Here is a 24,759-nt window from a genome sequence, read left to right as displayed (position 1 = left end):
AAAAGCAGTACATATTACAAATTGTTTAAACTGTGCCGTTTTTTAGTTTTGATACAAGTGGAATGCAAAATATCAAACTATTATAATGATGATTGTAAAAACCTGGAAACTTTCTGAGCAGTGTATTAATTTCTGTGTATTTATTCATTCCCAGTTATTAGCTTTTGATTTTTTTAAACTTGAGCAATTGGACATTAGGTCCATTTTGTTAGCCAAGGTAGGTAGTAAAACTCGGGCTGCATATCCAGTGTTGAACTAAAACATTGCCTTCTAGGCAATGTAGTAGCAAGAAGAGTTTGTGTGTTTGGGGAAGGGTGGGGAGTGGGTCTGAAAGAATGGTTATTAGTGATACCTCTGCTGCTAACCAGCTATATGCCTCTGTACAAATTAACTTTCGGGGTTCTTTTTTGTACCAAAAAAAGGGACTGAATTCATCTTTTCACCAAAATTTCACACGACTTTAACATTTTAATATTTTACAATCAGAATCTTACTACAGCTTCCCATGCACAATTTCCCATAATCCTCTACTTTTGTGTCGTCCCTTTAGAGAACAATACAGTGACAAGCATTCAAAAACTTTACCTGACTACTGATGGTGTATCTAAGATTTTAATGTAATTATTCTGGAAAAGTCCTAAATAAAAAGCTCCAGTTTTAGCTCCTTTGGGAGAATTTGTCCCCAAAATATCATTGGTTAATCTCCAGTTACCTGACTCCATTCCTAAAATCTTTAAAAACCCTCTCTTAAAAAAAAAAAAAATCATAATGACTGAAACTACAGATCCCATGAGGCCGAAGAAGGGAACCGGTATTTCCCCCTCAGCCCCTCCCCGCCCCTTGCATGCAGTTCGCTAAAACTCAGGTTGAGGCATCCTCAAATATGCCTGAAAGAAATGCCGGCTGTTTTGTCCCGCTTTTCAGCTGAGCTCTACCCGGGCTCCTTTAAATCGGTGCTGAGAGTGAGGAAGGATACAGAGAGACGCAGCACGGGATGGGAGAGGGCGCGGCCATCACCTGTTCCAAGAGGGGCATGCGCACTGCGAGGGCGCGGGCGAGGAGGCGGGGCGCGGTGGGAGGGGCGGACGGCGCCCGGCTGGCACTGCTCAGACCTGCTTCTCCCCGGCTCGGGGCGCTGAGGAGGCTTCGGGGAGTTGTCCAACATGGAGGAGGCACCGGCTGCGGGCGTCACCTGTGAGCGGGACTAACACCCGCCTGGCGTTCCGGGTAGCGGTGCGGGGTCCCGAGCCCTGGGACTCCGCCGCCTCCACGCCCCACGGCGGACCCCGGCTCCGGTTGCTCCTCGGGCCGCGGGGTTCCCGACGGGGACGCAGCGCAAGGAGGGAGCGCGGCGGCCCCAAGTTCCCCCTGAGCCATGGGCAACGAGGCGAGCTTGGAAGGGGAAGGGCTCCCGGAAGGGCTGGCGGCGGCGGCGGCGGCGGCGGCAGCAGCCGGAGGAGGGGCTGGCGGGGCAGGGAGCTCCTTGCACACCGTGATCCCGGCCGGCATGGAGGCGGATCTGAGCCAGCTGAGCGAAGAGGAGAGGAGACAGATCGCCGCTGTCATGTCAAGGGCGCAGGGGCTGCCCAAGGGAAGCGTTCCCCCGGCCGCTGCGGAGCCGCCTTCCATGCACAGGCACGCACAGCATGATGTATATGTCCGGGCATATATGTACAGCTTCCCGTGCACATATGTGCCAGTCCGTATGTGCCAGCACGGCAGTACATATATGTTACTTCCGTTCATTTGATTCTCCCTAATGAGGTGATGATAAAGAGATCATAAGCCTTATGATGGGCAGAATAAAAATGATGCATTGTAGAGTTTCTGGTGGGATAGTCAAAGGTTGCATTCTTGGAACTGTGATTTTAGGTTGTGATTTTTTGGCCTTTTGGAACCTTTTCCCTCTAGGATGGCGTGGAGAGACGCCCTCCAGTGTTTTACTAATCTGGAAGTCTTCCATTAATAGAAAACGGACGTGTTGGGAAATGGATAGAACTGGGTGTTTACCTGTCTCTATTTAAATCTCCTCAGTCATTTCGGCATCTTTTTCTCTGTGAATGATGTCTGAAATATTTCTCTCACAATACCTTTATTCCCCTGGAGGTGATTTGTCCTTCCTTCCCACCCCACCCCCAGGGGAGAACAGGAGCTGTTTAGGTAGAAGGTATAGAATGAATACACCTTTTATAGTCAATGAGGGACCCTAAAATATGGTGTGGCATTAAACAGATGGTTTGGTCGCACCAGACCAGGTGCTGTACATGCATTTCTGAATTAGTATATGCTGTTTTTTAAACTATTGTTCTTTTATATGCAAAAGTATCTTAGGTGATAGAAAAACCTGTGAATTTGTGTTATCTTAAGGTTAGTTTCCAATCCATTTTAAGACAAAGCAAATAAATGACAACTTGCTAGGCAATTAAGAGCTATTCTGTAATATTAACGTATTAATTTCCCTCTCTCACTCTCCATTTTCCTTCATCTAATAAATTAGTTGTTTTCTAATTAAAGTAGTAAGAGGGTATAATCATTGTGCCTGCCCTGCCTTTATTATTATAAACAAACCCTTTAACTTTACACCCTCCCTTAGAGTACAGTTCTCTGTCCGTTGTCCTGAAACCATTCCTGCTTTATGATAACTGAAGAGAGACCTACAATTTTCATTTGAGATATTGGAAATATGAAAGATCTGCATTTAGTAGGTGTAGATTCGTAACCTCGACTTCATAAAAGTATTTTAACTTAGGGACTATCATATAAGTATATGGTATAATTTTATCAACTAATTATTTTGACATGGAAATGTAACAGATAGTTGAAGTATTTTTAACATAAAATCATAAATGCTTAGAATATATCAGCTAAAAGCCCTATGTTCTTGAAACGAAGCCACCACTACTAGTAAAAACTTGCTCCTTTATGTTAAATGTGTTTTTCTGTGTTTTTCAGCTAGTAATATATGGTGCTGTTTCTTTGGTATAAAGTCTTTCTTATCCATTACCTTAAGTATTATAGCTTATGATATGTACCATTTTTCTCTACTGATGAAAACCTGATGACTTGGAAAAAAACGTTGAACGTTCATATATTAGATTTTCATGGGGTAATAAGGAGGTACAGTACTTTTATTAGCCTTTTAGGAATGTATGCCAGCTCTTTCACAGTTTTTCCTAAGAGGTACATGCAACAGGTTTATCATGCTGGTTACACAGACCAAGGAAAAAGTGTGAGCTTTTATTTTAGATTCTTAACTTTTCTTCTGTTCAGAGGGTGACTGAAAAATAATGATTTCAGCCATTAAACTGGTTTTATGCTGTGCTTATATCAGATTCTGCTCTATTTTGTTACAGAATTTTTATTAACAATCTGTGGGCTCAACAGTTAATGGTAAAAGCTTTATCTAATTGTATAAGCACTATATTTTTGATTTTTGAGAGCCGCTTATATTTTAGTGAAAGATTTTTATAAAATGTACATAATTTTTTGAAAGTTATCATCCCTGCATGTGATGACTAAAGAAACACTTAGTTTATCATTTAGATTTTTAGAAGCACACTAACTTAAGTATATATAAGAAAGTATATCCAAATTATTTAAAGTTTGAAGAGGTTAAGTATGTCAATGAGAGATGGTGGTTTTGTTTTGTTTGTTTTTGAATAAAGGTTGAGAACCCAGAGACCTAGGTTCTTACCTATTAATTTTAACAGACTCATGACAAATTATGTGTGCTTCTCAGCCTAAGTTCCTCAGTTTCCTTGCCTCCAAGTAAGGCATGTGACACTTGTCTTACCTATCTTGTAGAGTCATTGTGAGGATCAGTTACAAATTGACAGGGATGTTTTGGTTTGAATTTTAATTTGAAGGGACTCTATAAATATCAGAAGTAGTGATTTCATTATAAGCAGTGAATGGCAATGGCAGTGATGGCTCCAGACACATTGTATGTTGAGTTCCTCACTGTTGTGAGTTATTTTGATGTATCTGTATCTTCTTTTTTTTTTTTACATGTGGGAAAGGCAGTGCCATGTAGTGGAACTTCCCCTCCCCCCCAACTAGGAATCCAGATACCAGATATGTGACTGACTAATTTTATAACCTCGGCTTAGTCACTTAGCCTCTTTAAGCCCTAGTATCCTCTACAGTATAAAAATGAGTAGCTATCCCCAAAGTTGCTTATATTTCTTTTTTTTTAAAGCTTTTTATTTATTTATTTGACAGAGATCACAAGTAGGCAGAGAGACAGACAGAGAGGGAAGCAGGCTCCCTGCTGAGCAGAGAACCTGATGCAGGGCTCGATCCCAGGACCCTGGGATCATGACCTGAGCCAAAGGCAGAGGCTTAACGCACTGAGCAACCCAGGCACCCCTGCTTATATTTCTAACATCAAAAAAGTTTATGTGACTCAGCACTGTCAAGTGTCATTGCCTGTTTCGCTCCATAAAAAAAAAAAAAAGTTAGCATTCCAACTGCTTTTACATTCATATCTGTGAACACATGTTTACCTCATTTGTAGCTGAAATATTTTTTTCTGCTAATCTATAAAAGAAAAATTCTAATCTGGGGATGACAGTAGCAATGAAAAAGGAGGTTGTATAAAACATGGGTCATTACAAGCTAGAAATTACAGGTTACAAATGCTTCTGGACTTTGGATTAATTGAAGACCCAGGGAAAGGCAATTTTATCACTTGGTCTCCTCATTCTGTGTACAGCCACAGATATGAGAAGGGCTTTACTTAAAAACACTTCCGACTAGTAGAATATTTTGTAGGAATTCTGGCTGAATCCCTTATTTTCTTTAGTATTCCTCTGGGCCTTTCCTACTGGTAGACAATTCCACAACTATTTTTCTTCCTAGAGTAGCAGGCCAAGTCCAGTTTCTAAAATGCATGTAGACTGTTTCCATTTGTATCTCAGAACAACTGTGAAGAATTTGAAAAGAATTCAGGAAACATTGATCTAGCATATAACAAAAACTTGATTTATTCATTTATTCATTGTCATTCATTCATTTATTCATTCGTCAGACACTAATGCTCTAGTTACCAGGTTTGGGTCCAGTGATGCAAAGATGAGTGAAACACTTTCTCTAGGAGGTCACAGTATGGTATACAAGACACAGATTACATTTTATTCATTTTTCTATTTAATGGAACAGCTGTTAGACCAAACAAAAACTCACCCAAAGACCACGGTTAGCTGAGACATCTTTATATTTTTGTTCTGTATTAAGTTATATGTTCTTTTAGCAGTTGTCTGTTTCTCACATCCATATCTCCATGTTTAATGTTTACCTATATAATTCTAGTAGCTGAAAGTAGTTTAAATTGTAGGGCAGTCTTTATAGCTGTATCAGTATTTTTTCCTGGGGATTTTATTATATAACTTATATTTGTAGGAGGTACATATAATTTCTGTTGTAAGCTTGCTTTAAATTTTAGTATTGATACACAAGTATTTGGTATTCACAAAGTTTATTTTTTTATTTGTTTTGTACAATGTTGGATTATGTGAACACAAAAACAATGATTAAGTTTAATAGTATTTTCAGGAGAGGACAATTTAGTTATATTAAGAATAGATTTGTGTGTGAATGTGTGTTTGTGTGTGTGAGTGTGTGTGTGATCTTTAAATATAGGTCTCTAGGATTCTACTGAGGAGCCAATTCAATAAAATACCAAAATAATTCCTTATGAGATAGGTACTTCTGTTAATGAAGTTCCTAAGCACATGCCCTTCATGAAAATGGTAGATTTTATTAATTGAATGTGGAACATTTCTAGAATAATGTGAAGATCTAAACAGTGAAATTTTTGAAAGTAATGTATTTTAAGTTGTTTACTGTAGCTCTTCTATCTTCCTGTGGAAGGGAACAACACATAGAGCAGCCTGTACAAAAACACTTAAAATTATTTTCCCCACATGGAAATCTATAGTGTTTTAAAAGATACCTTATAACCATTGGAATTAATTAGGGTAATAATTTTAATTCCTTGTTTAAGTTACCTAAAGTTTTTGTAAATTTTGTCCTGGAGGAAATTGCCAAAACTAAGAATTCCATTTATTCAACTTTTATTAGAAAATTGCTTTTTGCATACATTGGCTTTTAAAATTATTTCCTTCTGATTTTTTGGTATTTAGAGGTAACACTTCTGTATTTCTTTCTACTATGCTTTATAACTTGATTGCTCTCAAATTTCTGCACTATTTTGGGGAATTTTAAAAACTTAATTCATATTAAGTACTAAATGATTTGAAATTAAAAGCTTATAATCTGGCCCATTAGCTGGTAAGTTTTCACAAACCAAATGAAAACCTGTAGGACTTTATTGTGACCATCTCATATTTTAAGTGCTACTGAATAGCTGTTTCTTTCTCTTTTTTCTTTTAATTAAAAAGAAATAAATCTTTTCTTTTTTAAGATTTTATTTTATTTGACAGAGATCACAAGTAGGCAGAGAGGCAGACAGAGAGATAGAGAGGAAGAAGCAGGCTCGCCGCTGAGCAGAGAGCCCGATGTGGGGCTCGATCCCAGGACCCTGGGATCATGACCTGAGCTGAAGGCAGAGGCTTTAACCCACTGAGCCACCCAGGCGCCCCAGAAATAAATCTTTTCAAAAATTAAAAAGCTTCCTATATCAAATGAAATACTTGGAAGTTTATTTTTATGTAATTCTAATACAGCCTGTTCTTCTTAGTTGCATCAGTAAAGAATGGCTTATTTAAAAAAGTGATGTATTTGATTTTTGGTTGAAAATATTAAAAAATTAGCTATTTCCACAGTCATTTCAAAGTGATCATGTTTCCAAAACTATTTAAAAAATCCATCACTTATGTTTGTCTATGAATTAAATTTTGCAAATTAGTTATGTTCTTACATCTTTGTCAGTAATAAATGGTATTGCTAATAATCTAACAGTGACAATAGTAAATGTTACAGAAAACATTAAGTAAAGCGATTATGTATTTTTTTCTTCTGAGAAAAGTAACAGTACCTTCAAAAGTGGGGTCATAGCCACCTGTGGACAAGGCTGTATCTCAAGATTCTTTAAGCATCTGTCATTATCTTGCATAGGGAGCTCAGATTAAAAATGAGCTATCGGAAAAGTAAATAAATGACATAACATTTTTCTCCTACAAGAAATATGGAATTGTTTCTCAAAAATTTCAAATTAAAGTAGGACTTCTTATTTTATAAAGTTTAATAAGGATATTATTTGAGGGATATTCTCTCTGTCAACAGAATACGGTAAAATTGAATAGATTTATCAAGTTTCTCAGAGTCCCAGGAAATGCATCACATAATCTCCTTTTCTAAAATGTTCTCTGATGTCATGTGTGCCATATGTTGCTAATGTAACTTCTTGTAATTCAGTAAAGCACACAAATAAAAAGAGTTGCAACGAGCTCCCACATTTTAACATGAGTATTTTTAATTCTTGGTGTTACTAGTATTTGGAAGAATAACATTCCTCAAAGATGAATGTACAAGAACATGGCTCTGCATTGGTTTATGGAGTTAATACATTTAATGAGTTTTTAAGGATGGTTAGATTCAATTAAGTGTGAATGTAAACTACTATAAGTAATGTCTAACTAGATATCTTAATTTTTCATCACTTAGAGTAGCAAGTATTGATTTTTTTACTCCCTCTTGTTTACCTTGTTGAAAATCTCTATCCACATAAAGAAAGTAACAAAGACTTAAAAGATCTTACGATTATTTACAGGATGCCGCAAAAATGTGTTCTAGTTACATCTGTACACCTGTAATTTTGAGGCTTTAGGAAAGTAATGCCTCGTTAAGATTATTTTGAGTTGGGATATTTTCCATTATTTTGACTTCTTTTTGTTTCATTCTTCTAGGAAGCAAGAGTTGGATAGTAGTCATCCTCCAAAGCAACCAGGAAAACCGCCGGACCCTGGGCGTTCGGCTCAGCCTGGTCTCAGTAAGAGTAGAACTACAGACACTCTGAGGTCAGAGCAAAAGTCGCCTGGAAGGAGTCCTTCCACTATTAGCTTGAAAGAATCAAAGTCCAGAACTGATTTGAAGGAAGAGCCCAAGACTAGTATGATGCCTGGCTTCCTCTCAGAGGTTAACCCTTTAAGTGCTGTCTCCTCTGTTGTAAATAAATTGAATCCTTTTGATTTGATATCAGACTCTGATGCATCCCAGGAAGAAACTGCCAAGAAACAAAAAATAGCTCAGAAAGAACAAGGAAAACCGGAAGGAATCACAAAGCCTCCATCACAACAGTCACCTAAGCCAGGTCCAAAGCAGCAAGGACCTGTGAGGGTCCCACCACAGCAGGATGGCTCTCCCAAATCAGTATCTTCTCAGCAACCGGAAAAAATGAAGTCACAACCTCCAGGGACAGGCAAGCCAATTCAGGGGCTTACTCAGTCACCTCAGACAGACCAGGCACAGTGGCCACTTCAAAGAGATGCAGCCAGGCCTCAGACCAAACAGTCTGATGCTGTAAGGGGAGAATCTGTTAAACCTGCACTGCAAAGCCCATCCAAACCACCTTTTCAGCAAGCAAGCCCTGGAAAAGCTCCAGCCCAGCAACCTGGACCTGAAAAAGTTGCCACGCCACACCCTGGGCCTGCAAAGCCCTCAGCTCAACAACCAGGGACAGCAAAGCCTGCTGCTCAGCAGCCTGGGCCAAAGTCTTCAGCTCAGCCTCTTGGGCCTGCGAAGCCTCAAGTGCAACAGGCTGGGGGAGAGAAGCAGCCAGGGACACCAAAGTCTCAGCAGCCAGGGCCAGCAAAGCCCCCAGCCCAGCAGCCAGGGACACCAAAGTCCCCAGCTCAGCTGCCTGGGCCTGCAAAAACTGCTTCTCAGCTGGTTGGGCCAACAAAGTCTCTGGCTCAGCAGCCTGGCCCGGCCAAGGCCCCTCCTCAGCAGCCTGGCCCGACCAAGCCCCCTCCTCAGCAGCCTGGCCCAACCAAGCCCCCTCCTCAGCAGCCTGGCCCGGCCAAGCCCCCTCCTCAGCAGCCTGGCCCGGCCAAGCCCCCTCCTCAGCAGCCTGGCCCGGCCAAGCCCCCTCCTCAGCAGCCTGGCCCGGCCAAGCCCCCTCCTCAACCACCTGGCCCGGCCAAGCCCCCTCCTCAACAGCCTGGCCCTGCAAAGCCTTCACCTCAGCAGCCTGGTCCAGTAAAACCTCCCCAACAGCCTGGCCCAGCAAAGGCTTCAGCTCAGCAGTCTCCAAAACCAGTAAGCCAAACAGGAGCTGGGAAACCTCTGCAGCCACTGACTTCTCCATCTGTGGCACAGACTCCAGTACAAGGCCTCCCTAAAACCATCTGTCCTCTTTGCAATACCACTGAACTTCTGTTGCATGTTCCAGAAAAGGCCAATTTTAACACATGCACTGAGTGTCAAACCACTGTATGTAGCCTCTGTGGCTTTAATCCCAATCCTCATTTAACCGAGGTGAGTGCATTTATTCACTGTGTTCATGCTCTTAACCCGTATCACTATCTTGCACAAATAATGCTTAGTTTATCCGTGGTATCATAGGATGATATTGTTTTCCTCTCATCCTTTCCTGCCTCCCCTCCTTCCTTCCTTCCTCTTTGTCTTCCCTGCCAATTGTAAGTTTAAAAAAAGTTAAATATTTTCTCCAAGAATAAGCCCAAAATATTGCCACAACTTCTGATAAGTTTGGCATATAAAGTGAAAACAAATTAGGTCAGAGATGCTGAGCATTGACTCATTGCACTCTGTCCTGTAAGATCCCCGCTACTGATTGTGGAGCTTACAGCAATATTTATTGTTCAGTGTGCAGTGATAATTAGTTTAACTTTTAAATTCATACTCCGGCCTACCCAACTTAAGATACTCTTAACTGGGGTCATATCTGTGCTGGGAAATGAAAGCAGTTGTTGTTTTTGCATTACAAATACAATTTTAATATAAAATTGAATAAACTTTCCCAAACTGTATGTCCCCTTTCCCTGCCAGTGATTTTGTCATAGCTGTGAAGGCGTGATTTGCTCATTAGTTGAGAGTCATTTAGAACAGTATAAGTCAGTTTGTAAAGTGAAGACGTCATGAGAACAGGTTCACCATTGATGGGTGTCTTCTCAGAAGACCACAGTTTATATCTTCAAGTCTTTTGGTAAGACTTTCTGACCTATCAAATCGTAAAGGGGCCAGTAGTGACACAAATGGGCTCAACGTTGTTTACTGTGAGGGTAGAAAAATAATTCTCAAGAAGTCAGTTAAGGTTAACCCAGCACTTAAAGGTGCCGGATAATGAAAGATTTAATAGGTAGAGATTTGGGAACTTTCAGGGAGAAGGGGCAAAAAGTCCAGAGCAACAAAAAAGCTCAGAAATTCTCTGGAGTTAAGAAGTAACATAGTGAAGATGAGATAATAATATAAGTGAGAATAGAGAGGCTAGAAGAATACATTTTTAAAAGAAATCTGGTGGCTCCGACCTGGTGAGAAGGCACAGAAATCACTTTGGAGGACAGCTATTTAGTGGGCTATGTGTGCATTTCGTCTGCGAACAGCCCAAGAAGGAACTGACAGCAGGCAATGAAGAATTATGTGATTAAAAGATCCCTGAGAGAGGAGACTTGTGTACCCTTGTTATAAATGAAATCTATTCTATGATAATAACAGCATTGATAATTATTAGTAGCTGTTATGTTACTTGGGATACTTACTATGATGAGAGATTAAAATGATTTCAATTAAAAGTGTGTTAACTTCTGGTTGTTTTCCGAAGTATCATTTACTCTTCTTATCCAAAAGTCCTATTAAGCACCTTAGCTTTTCAGATAAGCCATCTTTAGTATAACATTGCAATTAATAAGAACATGCTGCATTCAAATTGTAGCGGAAATTGGATTCTAAGTAGTTTGTTTATATGGTTGTAGCTTTTAAAATTTTGGCAAAGATATGTTTCTGCTCATACTATATGATGATGTTAGGAATGGAGCGTAGTAATGACTTCAAACAATAGGTGATCATTTCATAAAATGTCATTTTGGGGGGCAATTTATAAAGCAGAGGCATGTCGTCAGACTTTGAAGCCATGTATATTATTAGAATACCTACTATATGGAAGACATTTTAATACATGTTTGGAAGGATATAAAGATAACTAAAACATAATACAGATCTTAACAAGATCAAAGTGTATATATGCAAAGGGCAATGTAATAAGTGGTCATATGATAAGAGTTATGAGAAATATGGACAAATACTCTGGACTTCAGAATAAGAAGTGTCCTTTCCAATGGGTGAGATTAAGAAAAGTTTCATAGAGAAATTGGCATGTGAGCAATTTTGAGCTAAGGATGGATACTGTTTCAACAGATGAAGGGCAAGGAAGGGGGTGATGATTTGGCCCAAGACCAGAGCCGGAAAAACATACGGTGTATTTAAGGAATCAGAGGTAAATCTAGGTTGGTTGAAGTGATGTGGGGTGTGAATAGGCAATGAGATTGGAGAAAAGTCGAAGTCAGATTTTGGCCTTCCATGTTTAGCAGGTTGCAGTGAATATCTGCTTTATGAAACTTTCCTTGATTAATGTAATCATACATCCAACCATTCATTCATTCTGCTAGTTTGTATCAAATGCCTTTTGTGAAGCATCCATGATTGCTGTGACAAAATTAAGAAGTCATTGAATGTGTTCTTTCTTCCAGGAAATAAAGTAGGAGAAAGAGAAGTTGTACTTGAGACAGAAAAACGTATATATATGTGAAGTAACTTTGTACAGGGCTTTACAGTTGGCATAGTTCTTTCCTACTTGTTTTACCAAAATTTAATTTCTAAATAATTCCATGGGCATATATTCTGTTGACTGTAACAACGAGAAAACTAGTGTTTGATGGTTGCTATGGTTACTTTTTACTTGTTAAGATCATCCTGATAGTAAATAATCAAGCAGAAATCAAACCAGATCTTCTGATTCCAAATCTATTTACTCATGGTAGGAATAGAGATAAGTTCTATGAGATTATTTTTTTTTAATTTAAAAAAAAATTTTATTTTCTTTTCCAGTGTTCCAAAATTCATTGTTTATGCACCACACCCAGTGCTCCATGCAATATGTGCCCTCCATAATACCCACCACCAGGCTCACCCAGACCCCCAAACCCCTCCCCTCCAAAACACTCAGTCTGTTTCTCAGAGTCCACAGTCTCTCATGATTTGTCTCCCCCTCCGATTTCCCCCAACTCACTTTTCCTCTCCAACTCCCAAATGTCCTCTGTGTTATTCCTTATGCTCCACAAGTAAGTGAAACCATATGATAATTGACTCTCTCTGCTTGACTTATTTCACTCAATATAGTCTCTTCCAGTCCCGTCCATGCTGATAGAAAAGTTGGGTGTTCATCCTTTCTGATGGAGGTATAATACTCCATTGTATATATGGACCACATCTTCTTTATCCATTCGTCTGTTGAAGGTCATCTTCGTTCTTTCCACAGTTTGGCAACTGTGGTCATTGCTGCTATAAACATTGGGGTACATTGGCCCTTCTTTTCACTACATCTGCATCTTTGGGGTAATTGCCTAGTAGTGCAATTGCAGGGTCATAGGGTAGCTCTATTTTTAATTTCTTAAGGAATCTCCACACTGTTTTTGCAAAGTGGCTGCACCAACTTGCATTCCCACCAATAGTGTAAGAGGGTTCCCCTTTCTCCACATCCTCTCCAACATTTGTTGTTTACTGTCTTGTTAATTTTGGCCATTCTAACTGGTATAAGGTGGTATCTCAGTGTGGTTTTGATTTGAATCTCCCTAATGGCTAATTATGATGAACATTTTTTCATGTCTGTTAGCCATTTATATGTCATCTTTGGAGAAGTGTCTGTTCATGTCTTCTGCCCATTTTTTGAAGTGATGATCTGTTTTTTGTGTGTTGATTTTGAGGAGTTCTTTATAGATCTTGGCTATCAGCCCTTTGTCTGTAGTGTCATTTGCGAATAAGTTATGAGGTTAAAGGAAGAATACATCACTATCACTGGTGGGGGTGCACAGGCATCATAACTATTTTCATGGAAATGGAAGTATTTGGGATGGAAATCTGAAGAGGAATTTGGACACTTATAAAAGGGTCTGGGAATGTGGGACCGGTGTTCCTCATTAGCTCATTAAAGGAAACCATTCCCATTATTGATGAGATAAACTTTCTGTAGCAAGGACATTATTTGAAATCTGAATGTAATAATGTATTCTCTGCTAAACATTTTGGGTTCTTAGGAGGATTCTCTGAACATTTGCATGAGAAGGTATTTTTAAATATATTAAGTGCTTTTTAAGTTGCAGTATAGCACAGCATGGATAATTTTTTAACTTATAAAGTTTATTCTCAACTTGTTTCTTTAAACAGATACACTATCCTAAGTCGTTGGGTTCTGAGGTAGCAATCAAGAGCCATTTCATTTATAGCATTAATAGTAACATTACTTTTATCTTTTTCCCATAAGTAAAAATATCATCTGGGCTCTGGTTCTGAACTCTAGGAAGGCACCTTCCCTAATCCTGTGCACCAGATGGCCAGCTTCTCACTCTTGAATTATCAGGGAGTCACATTTGGGAAATTAGAGCTCTGCATAGAGACAGAGAGCTGCTTTTTCGAGGGACAAGACAGGTGAAATTTTGGGAATAATCACTACTTCTGAACTGCTCTATATACCCACGCAGAAGTGAACTTCTCTGCATCTTCTGAAGAAGATGTAACCCTCTGGGTCAAAATGTCCTCAAATATTCAGATTGAGTAAACAGTATTTCTATGCAGGACAGGGACAGAAGTGGGACATTCTTTAGTACTTTAACTTACATGGATTTATTATTTTCAAGTTTGATGTTTATATGGAAATAGTGTAATATTATTACTTTTTTAGTCTGTGGATTAAGTAGAATACTGCTTTTTTATATCAGTTCTGGAAAAGATTAGGAGAATTTCTCGGATATATTTTGTTACCAATGTATGAGAATTATGACCGTATTTGCTTAAAAATACCCTGGCTCTTAAATGAACACCAGTTAGGGGATGATTAGAGAGGTTTCATCATTCAAACACAAGCTTTAGGAAAGGGGATTTTTACTTCCTTAACTAAATTTGTCAGCTTTGTCTTACCCCTGCCTGCCACACACACGCGCACACACACACACACACACACACCCACACCCTCATGCAACTCAAATATCTGTGTGAAGGATGGTATTTAAACCGTCCACTCTGCTGGCTGTCAAGATGTGTGCTGTTCCAAATAAACCTTAAGAATCTACTGGCTCTGAGCCTAGACTCTTGATGCCAACACGAGTTTATAGCTATCTCTTCTTGCCAGTCCATTAACAGAATAAATCGTAACAATGCAGGTTCTCTCTTTGGGGTTGCTTTTTGACACAGAAACTGAATATTTGCTTTCTAAATAGCAACTAAAGCATTTTTTTGTTATTGTTTTTGTTGCTGATTTACTTTATCTCTTTTGATGTGTAGCCTGGGGCTAGATTTAGGGGCAGATTTAAAGACTTACTTGCGCCCTAATGTCTAATAATTCTCCTGGCTTTTATCAAATTTTATAATATAGGAAGTGACTTGTCATTTTTCAGAATGTTGATAATGAACCAAATGCTAGTGAGAAAGTGGATTTAAGGTGTCTTGTGGGTCTTTTTGTTTTTGTTTTGGTTTTTTTTGGTCATTTTATTTTTGGTCCTGATGGCCCACATGTTAATCAGTCTCTTGACTGATTGACTGATACCATATATTTTATTTAACAAAAAGATGGCCATATTTCAGGAGCTAAAAAGAACCCCCCAAAACAAACACACCTGGACTTGCATATAAATTCTCTCCATTTATTACAAAAACAAAACAAAAAGAAATTCTTCAGGTCAGCAAAATGACTTAACTGCACACCTCTTTTAGATGGATGGGCCTGCTGTGTCTTCCATTTCCGGTGAGAGAAACCAGTGGAGAGAATCTGTTAAGAAGAACTGGTGAGAAAGAGGGTGGCACTGTGCCCAGTGTCAGGAGACTGGAAACTGTGGAGAAAGAAAATTAGTTAACGACCTTCCTGATGGTTAGAGTAGCTGGAATAGTGTTTAAAAAAGGGAATTTTCTATTTTTAGTAGCTTGCTGATGTAGCACAAGGGTCTTGCACCTCTAATTCTAAGCAAAGACTGCAACGTAATTCCTCTTAAAAAGGAAGACTGGGCAGAGTCAGTTCACCTCCTCTCTCTAAAAGTCCCACTTCTTGAAAGATTGAATATATAGTGGTTCCAGAAAATGGGGAAGACCACCAGTAGTCTATAAGTTGACATGTTGAATTCTTAGAAGATAGAAAATGGCAAGAAGATGGCAGAAAAGAGCCAAGGAAACCACTGTACAAGTGGCTTCCTCAGGGGAGTCTCTGTGAGCTCTGAGCTAGGAGTGAACAAAAATAGAGAGCAGTCATGGGTTGTGGGTAGTGATCAAACAACAGATTAAAAAACTGTGGTAGGAAAAATACGACAGGTGGACTCTTTCCTAATCTCCAGAGGGAAGACAGTGAGTAGGGAGAGGCTGTATTTTTCCTTCCCTTTAGCCAAAGCATTCTGCCAATGTAGGGATGAGCTGCTTAATGGCCCCTCATGAGAAGACTAGGGTCTTTGGAAGAAGATTAGAAGTAATGCCCTTCTGACACAAGAGAGTGGTTTAAAGGAGAAAACAAACAAAAGATGACTCAACTGTGAGTCGACTGCACTGATCTCATACAGTCTTGTAAAGCTGGCTTACCTGGACATTGACCATCTGCCATCCCATGTTCTCCCATTCAGAGGAGAGGACTAATGGGGAAGCAGAATGTTCCACAAACACAGAAAAACCTCTGTTGATAACCTCGTAAGTAATGGGGACATTCACCATAAATGACTGGTTTGAAGAGACTAACTTGACATTTTAGCAATAATACCACATGAGGGATCCAGGTGAACTAGTGAAAAATAAAACAGCAAAAACACCTGACTTCATAAGAAGGAGTTAATTCAGGAAATATAAAGAATTTATAAAAATTTTTCTTATTCTTGAGAAATATTTAAGAGGATATTTCATAAATAATTTCTACATTTAAGTTTCAATGGGTCCACTTGATGGTCTGGAAAAGACCCAGGATTTTTCCAGATTGTAGAGCTGAATTAAGACAATTAAAAATTATTCAGCTACTTCCTGAGCCTTTACTGTGTTTCAGGCACCATTCTAGACTCTGGGCATATTAATAGTGAACAAAGTAGATACACATTCTCCTCTCATAGAAAGTATATTCTAATAAGAGTGATAAATACAACATATAGTGTGATAGCTGGCAATAAATGTTATGGAGAGAAATGAAGTAGCAGAAGGTCAGAGCATGGACCATATGTGGAGGGGGTTGAATGGTGGGGTTCCTTCCTCTTGAAGAATTAGAGTCTGGGAATTGATGGATAACTTGGGAATCTGGAATTTTTAATGATGACTAGAGGTCTAACTTGTGTATATAGTCTTAACTAAAGCTTGGGTGTGGAGAAAGTTAAGGAAGGAGAGGGTGGGAATGTACCCAGAAATGCATAGAATTCTGAGATTTTTCTCTTTACTACTTCCTATGGTGACATAGAGGCTCGGGAATGGGTATTTTATCTCCTGCGTGGGGGCTCTTTCTGGATGCCTGCCCATAGAGTTGTAGACATTTTGGGGAAATGGTTATCTATATATATTAAAAATCATGAAGTATGTACCTAAGAGCTCTGATAGGAGCTTTAGAAAGAAAGAATCAGGATGATGGAGGTAAGCTCTTCAGATTGTTCCAGCCCAACCACGGGCCATGCAAGATGAATAAAATGACTGATAGGTGCATCTGGAGGAAATATTAGATTCCCAAAGATGAGGAGAAACCTTGGAAGACTTCCATAGAGAAAAATGGTATTGTCTATGAAAAGATGAGAAATCAAACAGCTACCATGCTCATTATCAACCCCGAAGACAATAGTTAGGGGGAATGATTTCTTTAAATTTCCAGATGTGATGATAAGATGAATTCTGTACCTAGGCAAGATATCAAGAGAGACTTTGAGGGCAGCCTAAGAATGTTCCAACACATGAAAGAATGCATACAAGTTATCATCTCTTTCTGGCTATACGTACATGTGTACATATTGTACAGACATCACAATCACTGGAGGAGGTTCTCCTATTAAAATGGGAAGTAAGAACGGGATGGAATAGCTGACTCTACCCAGAAATGAAGAAAACTAGAAAGACATTAATGTTTTCTAAAATGTGATTACATAACCGTGGTGGAATGTGAGATGATATTAGATCATGCAAAAATCAAGCTGAAAAAGTTATGTCTTTATTGCATGTTAATGTATATGATTAATGCATTAAGTATAACTTAATATAAATATATTAATATGCATTAAAGATAATTTAATATAATATAAATATAATATAACTTCTTGGCTATTGCTTAAGACAGTACTAAAGTAGTGGCGGTGTAAGGTAGTCTTGAAAAACTGTAGCTTTTATAGTAAGGTGAAAATATATAATATTTGAAATTTATAAATTGAAACTTACTTGATACTGGCAACCACTTTAAAAACTCAAAGCAAAACTTAACATTGGTTGATGGCGGAGAGTAAGGCTTGGTGGTAGAGAAGACTTTACTTTTATTGCACCTTTTGTACTTTTTTTTTTAAACTTGTAAGTTCATGTTATAATTAACACTTGAATAATTTTGAAGTCCTCATTCATCAAATGATTGGTTGAACAGTTACATGATGTGACAGAATGGATAAAGCATTCAGATTCTTGAATTTTTCACCTTTAGCCTTAGCATTCTACCTGTTCACGTAACGAGAACTTTTGCTTCTAAATTACATGGTAATGATTTGAAATGCCTTTATGCCGATGATGGCAAATTTGGTTGGTTTTTGATACATCCTTTATTACAGTCATGTATGCTTTAACTGACACTGTTTTTATTTGAATCCAGTGAAGAGAAATACATTCCCTTGATTCTAAGTATGAGGTTCTTATATTCTAAAGATAAAGGAACTTTTTTCTCTTCTCTGAGAATCCATATGGTATCATATGGATTTAAAACAAGAATACCCTAAAAAAAAAAGAAAGAAAAAAGACCCAAGAATACCCTGACCATAACAAAATTATTTTATCTTCATTTAGAACAGTTTTCCAATGAATTTAAAGGAATGGAAATACCCAATTAATCATTTTAAAAAATCTATGTTACTTAAATATGTTTACAAACACTGTATTTAGCTCTCGTTTTTTGGCAGGATCTAGTTTGCAACATTTTTCTCTCATGATTTGGATGTTCCCTGTATAAAATATCTATTCCTCATGCTCTACCCATAAGTTTAGTCATTAGAACCAGTTTTTTTTCTTTGTTTGTTTGTTGTTGTTTTTTAACTTTCAGCTTTTAAATGACTAGATATTTCAGGTGTCTTTCTGCATATCCAGCTTTTAGCATATCTGTTAAGGCTGTTTACATATTATTGCAATTGGTATGATGATCTATATAGCTTGGTAAGAACAGATGTTCTGCTGTGAAAGCAGATCCCTGCACCTAAACAAAATCATTTGCTGGATCAGTAAACTTAATACAGTGATGGGTTAACGTGCTCATTGTTCACATCCCTTGAGAAAACATCTCTAACACGTCTAGTCCATATCTTAATTAGCTCAGATAAAAGTAAGCTCTTAGAAATAGTTCAAAGATAATACATTGAAGGAAAAATGTAATTAATCTATTAGTTTCTAATTATTTTCCTTAAAAATGTCAATATCAAGTGCATCAATAAGGCATCAGATCTGGGGTGTCGTCCTAGCTCTACCCCTCACACGTGTTTACTCTTGCTGATATTCCTACGAATTTACTTTGAAGTAGTTCTTGTTACCTTCCATAAGGAAGCAACAACTTTTCTACAGTGTTTCTTACCTTTTTCTTCAGGAAAAGGGAGATTGATCTTCCATGACAGAAAGGAGAGATCTTAGTTTGAACACTATGCATTTCAGACTGTGCGCTAGGCTCTCTATATGCATTTTGTCATTTAATGCTCTTTTAATAAGGTGGTATCCACATTTTGAAGATGAGTAATAGAGTAAAGAAATCATAATTCGCATTGTAAAGCAATTTGAAATCTTCAGTGTTTCTTTATAAATTTATCATCAGAAAGCCCTTTGGAAAAGTGGAAACAATGTGAGATTTTAGATTGGGAAAATATGTATGCCAGACCTAGTTCACCTACTTACTTGTGATTTGGTCGGGTCATTCTTTTTTTCTGAATATCTAGTTTTCTTATTTATGTTGTAGAAGACTTCCTACAGTCAAAATCACCTTTGGCAATATAAGTGGAAATGCTTTGAATCTGAAAGTAATAGATAACGTTATTATTAATCTTTATAAAAACTATGATAGGTAAATAAGGATAGTGCCATCATCATTAACTACAGTTGTCAGTGAGAAAACTGAAGTTAGGGACTTGAGTTGACTTGCATGGTCACAAAATTACTTAGCAATGAATCTCATGTAGGAAACTAGATTTGCTGACCCCAAATTTAACATCATTTTTTTTTTTATAGGAGACCATGTTGCCTTTAAACAGACCATTTCTTAAATTTCTAGGTTAAAGAGAGAGTGTGTGTGTGTGTGTGTGTGTGTGTGTGTGTAAATTTCACATATTCTTAAAGTTAAAAAAAATTAACTTTCTTGATGGGAGTTTATTTTTGGAATTTAGCGTAAACAAAACCGAGGTCCAAGAACACTGGTTTTATACCTTCCTACTCACTGTTGCTTAAACCAGAGTTTTACGTGGCTGAATTCTTTTTTGTTCTTTAGGAAAACTGTGAGCTCCTACTCTGAGTTAGCCACTCTGTTATATTTTGAAAATACAGATGATGAAGTTGATAACTTTGTTCACTGTCAGGAATAGAAATCAGAGTCCAAAAGAAGAGGCAATAGTTTAGCAAATGAAGATACAATCTTGTTTGTAAAATAGAATAAAGTTTATATAGATGAGACCTAGTCTCACCTGAATATAAAACAATAAACCACTTTTTCTTTTTTTTCTCTAATCAAAAATAAAGATTTTAAAAATCACTTGTAAAACATTTGATAGAAATAGGACATTTCTCTAATTTGTTCAGTAAAGTCAGAATTTTCAGTAGAATTTGTGGAATAATTCTTAGGAACAGATTTCTGCTTATGTAAAACAAAAGAAGTCAGTGGCAGCCTTTATTATGTGAACATATTGATTGGGAATTTTGTAAAAGTTGGGAAAACTTTTAATGTGTGGTTTTATGTGTTTTTAAACTTGATGGAGGAGGGATAAGAAGAGGGGTCAGAAAGAAATAAAGGGTAGTGAAAATGTGGATAGGATCTATAAAAAAATTGAAAATAATGTAAAGGTGATTAAATGTAATTTTAAAATCAGGTTTTCCTTAAAGACATTCTTGAAAATGGGCATACATATAACTGTATAAAATCTGAATAAATTTTAAGTGGTTTCCATTCATAGAAAGCTAAAAGAGGCTAAAATCCTCATGCATTTTTGTTGTTGTTTTTTCACAAGATTTAATATACTTTAAGCATGCCATATATATTTTTAAAAAGCTTTTTTTTTTCCTTTCTGACTCAACATACAAGTGGTTATCTTCATTCCAGTTAGCATCTGATTGAATTAAAGATACATAGTTTTCAGCCTACATAATGAGTTCATAAAATTTAGGTGACCCTTGGTTCTTTTCATTAATGGAATTTATTTCTTCAATTTTTAAATGAAATAAGAGGACTTCAATACGCTTTTTGCAAACACAGCCTAACTGAAACTCTTGGATTGCAGGCTACAAAATTGTGGAATAATTCAAGGTGCATGTTAATCATTCAAGGCATCAGAGTTGGAATTTGCCATATGAGAAACAGCTCAGAAGTGTTAACGCATAGTGTATCTAAGTTCAGTTTACCGATTTGGGATCCTCCTCTCTTTTTGTGGCTGTAATAGAGTACAAAGGTATTTTCATGTTTGTGCATATACATACAGTAACTATTTTTTAAATTCTGCTTCGATGAACGTGGTTTTCTGGTTTTAGACCGCTTTGACAAGCATTAAACTATGCTTTTATCGTTTGATCCTATTTTTTGAGGATTTATACGTTATTGCTAGTATTTGGTAAATATTATTATGCTTTAGGAAGGAAAGTGTTTGGTGTATGTTTCACAAGGTATGGTGACGGCTGCTGAATTATGCAGCAGAAATTATAATCCACACGCTTTCAGAGGGTTGTATCCATCCAACTTCTGGATGGATTGTTTTAAATAAAACTGTTGCACCCACTTGCTAAGCATGTCATCACAGTTCTGAGAAATGCTAATGTCCTGTTTTTAGCTAAAATAAATTGTGCATTAATATGCATAGCTAAAGATGTCAACCACAGTGAGCCATCTGCAGCCAGACTGCTGTCAGTGAGTTGCTGCCTCTGTGGAGGAGGTCATGTGGCTTAGGCAATCCTCGAAGAGCAGAAAACAATCTGTTTTCACGCGATAGCTTGCTTTCCTATTTATAATATGATACATTATGTGATTACATAATGTGTGTTATATAATTATATTTTCTGTGGCATTCGAACTAAATAATATAAATAACATATTCAGTAAATATTTGAAGATAATTCGATGAGAAATAGGAAAAAAGTTCAGAATAGTTGATGAGAAGTCGGTGCTTTCTTTTGAGTTCATGTGAAAGAGGAGGGAAGAAGTAGTAATTGGAGAAGAATTGAAAGCACTCTCTGAGTCTCAATGTTCAAACTATGCCAGGAAGAGTTGAGAAGGGACAGACCTGAGAATGTTAAGCAATAAAGGAGGAAATTCAGTGTGGACCCGAAAGATGGGTAGCATTCTGGTGAATGCAGGAGGAATACACATTGGGCCGTGCATTCCACTCACGCGTGAGAGAATGAGGATACTGCCATGATGGAGTAAGTGGTACATGTGGATGTCACAGTTTGCTGAAAAGTTTAGTTGTTATGCTTTCAGAAGTAAGAACCCAACAGTCTTTATTGTATAGGGACGGGCAGGATGAAAGCATAACTGAAGAAAATTTATTCAACAGCAAATGTGAATGGTGTGAACACAGCAAGTAAAAATTCCCAACGTTGTGTTATTCTTTTGATGTTCCATTATTCCAAGTACTATGCTGTGTTGAGCAGAGATTCCATTGTAAATCTTATGTAGATTTTATGTTTAAAATTTCCAGTTTGGAGTGCACTGAAGGGTAGATGTTAGTCATTAGGCCTTCTGGATTTGTGTGTGTGTGTGTGTGTGTGTGTGTGTGTGTGTGTGTGTGTGTGTGAGAGAGAGAGAGAGAGAGAGAGAAATATTCATTCCATTTTGAAGCTAAATAGGTGAATAACAGTTGTGAGCAAGAATATGCTGTAACTCTAGAACCCTAACATTTGGGGCACCTGGGTGGCTCAGTGGGTTAAAGCCTCTGCCTTCAGCTCAGGTTGTGATCTCAGGGTCCTGGGATCGAGCCCCGCATCAGGCTCTGTGCTCGGCAAGGAGCCTGCTTCCCCCTCTCTCTCTCTGCCTGCCTCTCTGCCTACTTGTGATCTCTGTCTGTCAAATAAATAAATAAAATCTTAAAAAAAAAAAAAACCTAACATTTGCCAACTCACCTCAGTGCTTAGATGCATCGAGTTAATTATCGTCAATTATTACTGAAGACACACTCTTAAAATTCTGAATATTATTTTTTTAGTAATCAATAATAATCAAAACTTTGGGTAATTTTTTTTGATAGTGGCAACGTTAATTGAAACTCTCTAGGTGAAGCTCACTATCTTAAGTGGTACTTCTTGAGACGTCTAAATAATACATTTATGATTATCCATCAAAGTCCTTAGCCAATGAATTTATATTACTGTATATCATAGCTCTAATAAATAACCCAGAGGATAGGATTCAACAGGGAGGTGTGTTTTAGTAATTGTACTGCACGTCTGCATTAGGGTATACAGTGACCTGAGAATGAGCAGAAATCGTGGCTAACCAGTCTCTTATCCCATTTACTCAGATTATTAAATTAGAGGAGTGAATGAACGACTTTGTGTGTTTCTTTTTTCCTTTCCTCAGAACTAATTGAATTATGGTAGCTCATTAAACAGTTGTGTCTCCAGACCTTGAATTTCATTTATGTATTCTATAAGTAAGGCTATGGGTGGGAAAAGCAAAAGATGACTATTTTTTCCTGTTATTATATGAACTCTAGAATTTAGGAATAGGTGAAGCATGACATATTTTTCAAATAAAGTTGGATTATTTCATTTTAATATTTATATTTTGAAGATAAGACTTCTACTGGACACATTGATATAGTTGTGGGCTTCCCTGGTATTGTTTCTTGTATTTTTCCTATCATTTATCAGGTGGATGTGGATGATTATAGTGTAATGTTAGGGAATAAGTGCTAGTTATTTTTTTTTAAGATTTTTAATTATTTATTTGGGAGAGAGAGTGGATGCACAAATGAGAGAGAGAGAAAGAGAGTGAGAGAGCACATGAGCAGGCGGGGGGAGAGGCAAAGGGAGAGGGAAAAGCAGACTCCCTGTTGAGCAGGGATCCTGAGGCAGCGATTGATCCCAGGACTCTGGGATCATGACCTGAGCCGAAGGCAGATGCTTAACCTACTGAGCCACCCAGGTGCCCCAATAACTGCACTTACAACAGGTGCCCCAATAAGTGCTAGTTAGAGGAAGTTATTATGAAATATTGGTAGAAGCCTTCTTCTGAGTCAGCCTTGGCCTTGGATCTTGTTTGACTCCTGTGGCATGGGGAAGAAGTAATAAGGACTAAGATATTCTGAGATCCTCATTCATGGCTACGATGGAGTGAAGACCCAATCATGTAGACATAGGAGAACCAACTATATTATAGACATGGGTAACAAATGGAATGGGCAGCATGTGTCTGAGGAAGTGATGGTAATAAATTAAGGTTCATTTCTGCTCAGACTTAGAAATAAGTGCTTAATTTTGGAAGTGAAACAGGCAGTTATTGCCTTGAGGTGTGGAAAATATGTATGGTTAGCGGGTATGGTGATTATGAGGGACTCTTTGAGTTTGACTCAAAATGGGGATAGGTTGTTCATGGCATGCAACCAGAAAACGAAGGCAGCAGCGTGTCCTACAAACTGTGTAAACAGTGGGAATTAAGAGAGTAAACACAGGAAAGCTGTAGCTTGAAGAGCACAAATATTTTCAGTTAATTTATTTAATTCAAAACAGCTCAAAACTGTGGGCATCTGTCATGCTTAAAGGCTTAGTTAGACCCCAGGGCATCAGTGGAAAGACCACTATCGGGAAGTCCTTACTGTTTGTTACTTACTATCTTTGGGGTATATAGACCTGAAAATAGATTGATGATATAAGTACTAGCATTTTACATTTCAAAATGATATATTTTGAAGTTCTTGCAAAAGATTAACTTCATTTCACAGTTCTGGGAGAGGCATTGAGTTGCAAGGGGAAGTAGTTAGAGTCAACCAACCCCTTCTGTGGTTAGTGGTTTTACGCAGGTGATCTTTTTGTGAGGGTGTAAAGAATCTAGACAGTGACAAAGGCCAAGTGAGGGGGGTTGGCTTTGGAAATGTGAAAAGAGATATGGGAAATTACCTTTCACAAGCAGTGCAGACATACTTGAGGAATAATTGAGAATGTAGGGAAGATACCACAGGATTTCTAATTCTGATGACTGAG

At 37.9% G+C, this 24,759-nt stretch overlaps 1 protein-coding gene across 5 annotated transcripts in view; it reads left to right on the top strand.

Annotated features, from left to right (window-relative positions):
• Positions 1-1,047: 1,047 nt before the first annotated feature.
• Positions 1,048-24,759, top strand: part of PCLO (piccolo presynaptic cytomatrix protein) — a 414,175-nt gene continuing 390,463 nt past the window's right edge. For 4 of the 5 annotated variants that reach the window (XM_047694735.1, XM_047694734.1, XM_047694733.1 and 1 more), the window contains exons 1-2: positions 1,048-1,635; positions 7,869-9,438. In XM_047694735.1, the coding sequence (XP_047550691.1) occupies positions 1,376-1,635; positions 7,869-9,438 (1,830 nt within the window). In that variant the 5' untranslated portion in view covers positions 1,048-1,375. The remainder of the gene's footprint in view (positions 1,636-7,868; positions 9,439-24,759) is intronic. The other variant, XM_047694736.1, reaches the window with a different exon arrangement.

This window comes from Lutra lutra, chromosome 11 (genome assembly GCF_902655055.1).
Source record: "Lutra lutra chromosome 11, mLutLut1.2, whole genome shotgun sequence".
NCBI lineage: Eukaryota > Metazoa > Chordata > Mammalia > Carnivora > Mustelidae > Lutra > Lutra lutra.
Note: the sequence above shows the minus strand (reverse complement) of the source record. Positions and strands in the feature narration are given on the sequence as shown.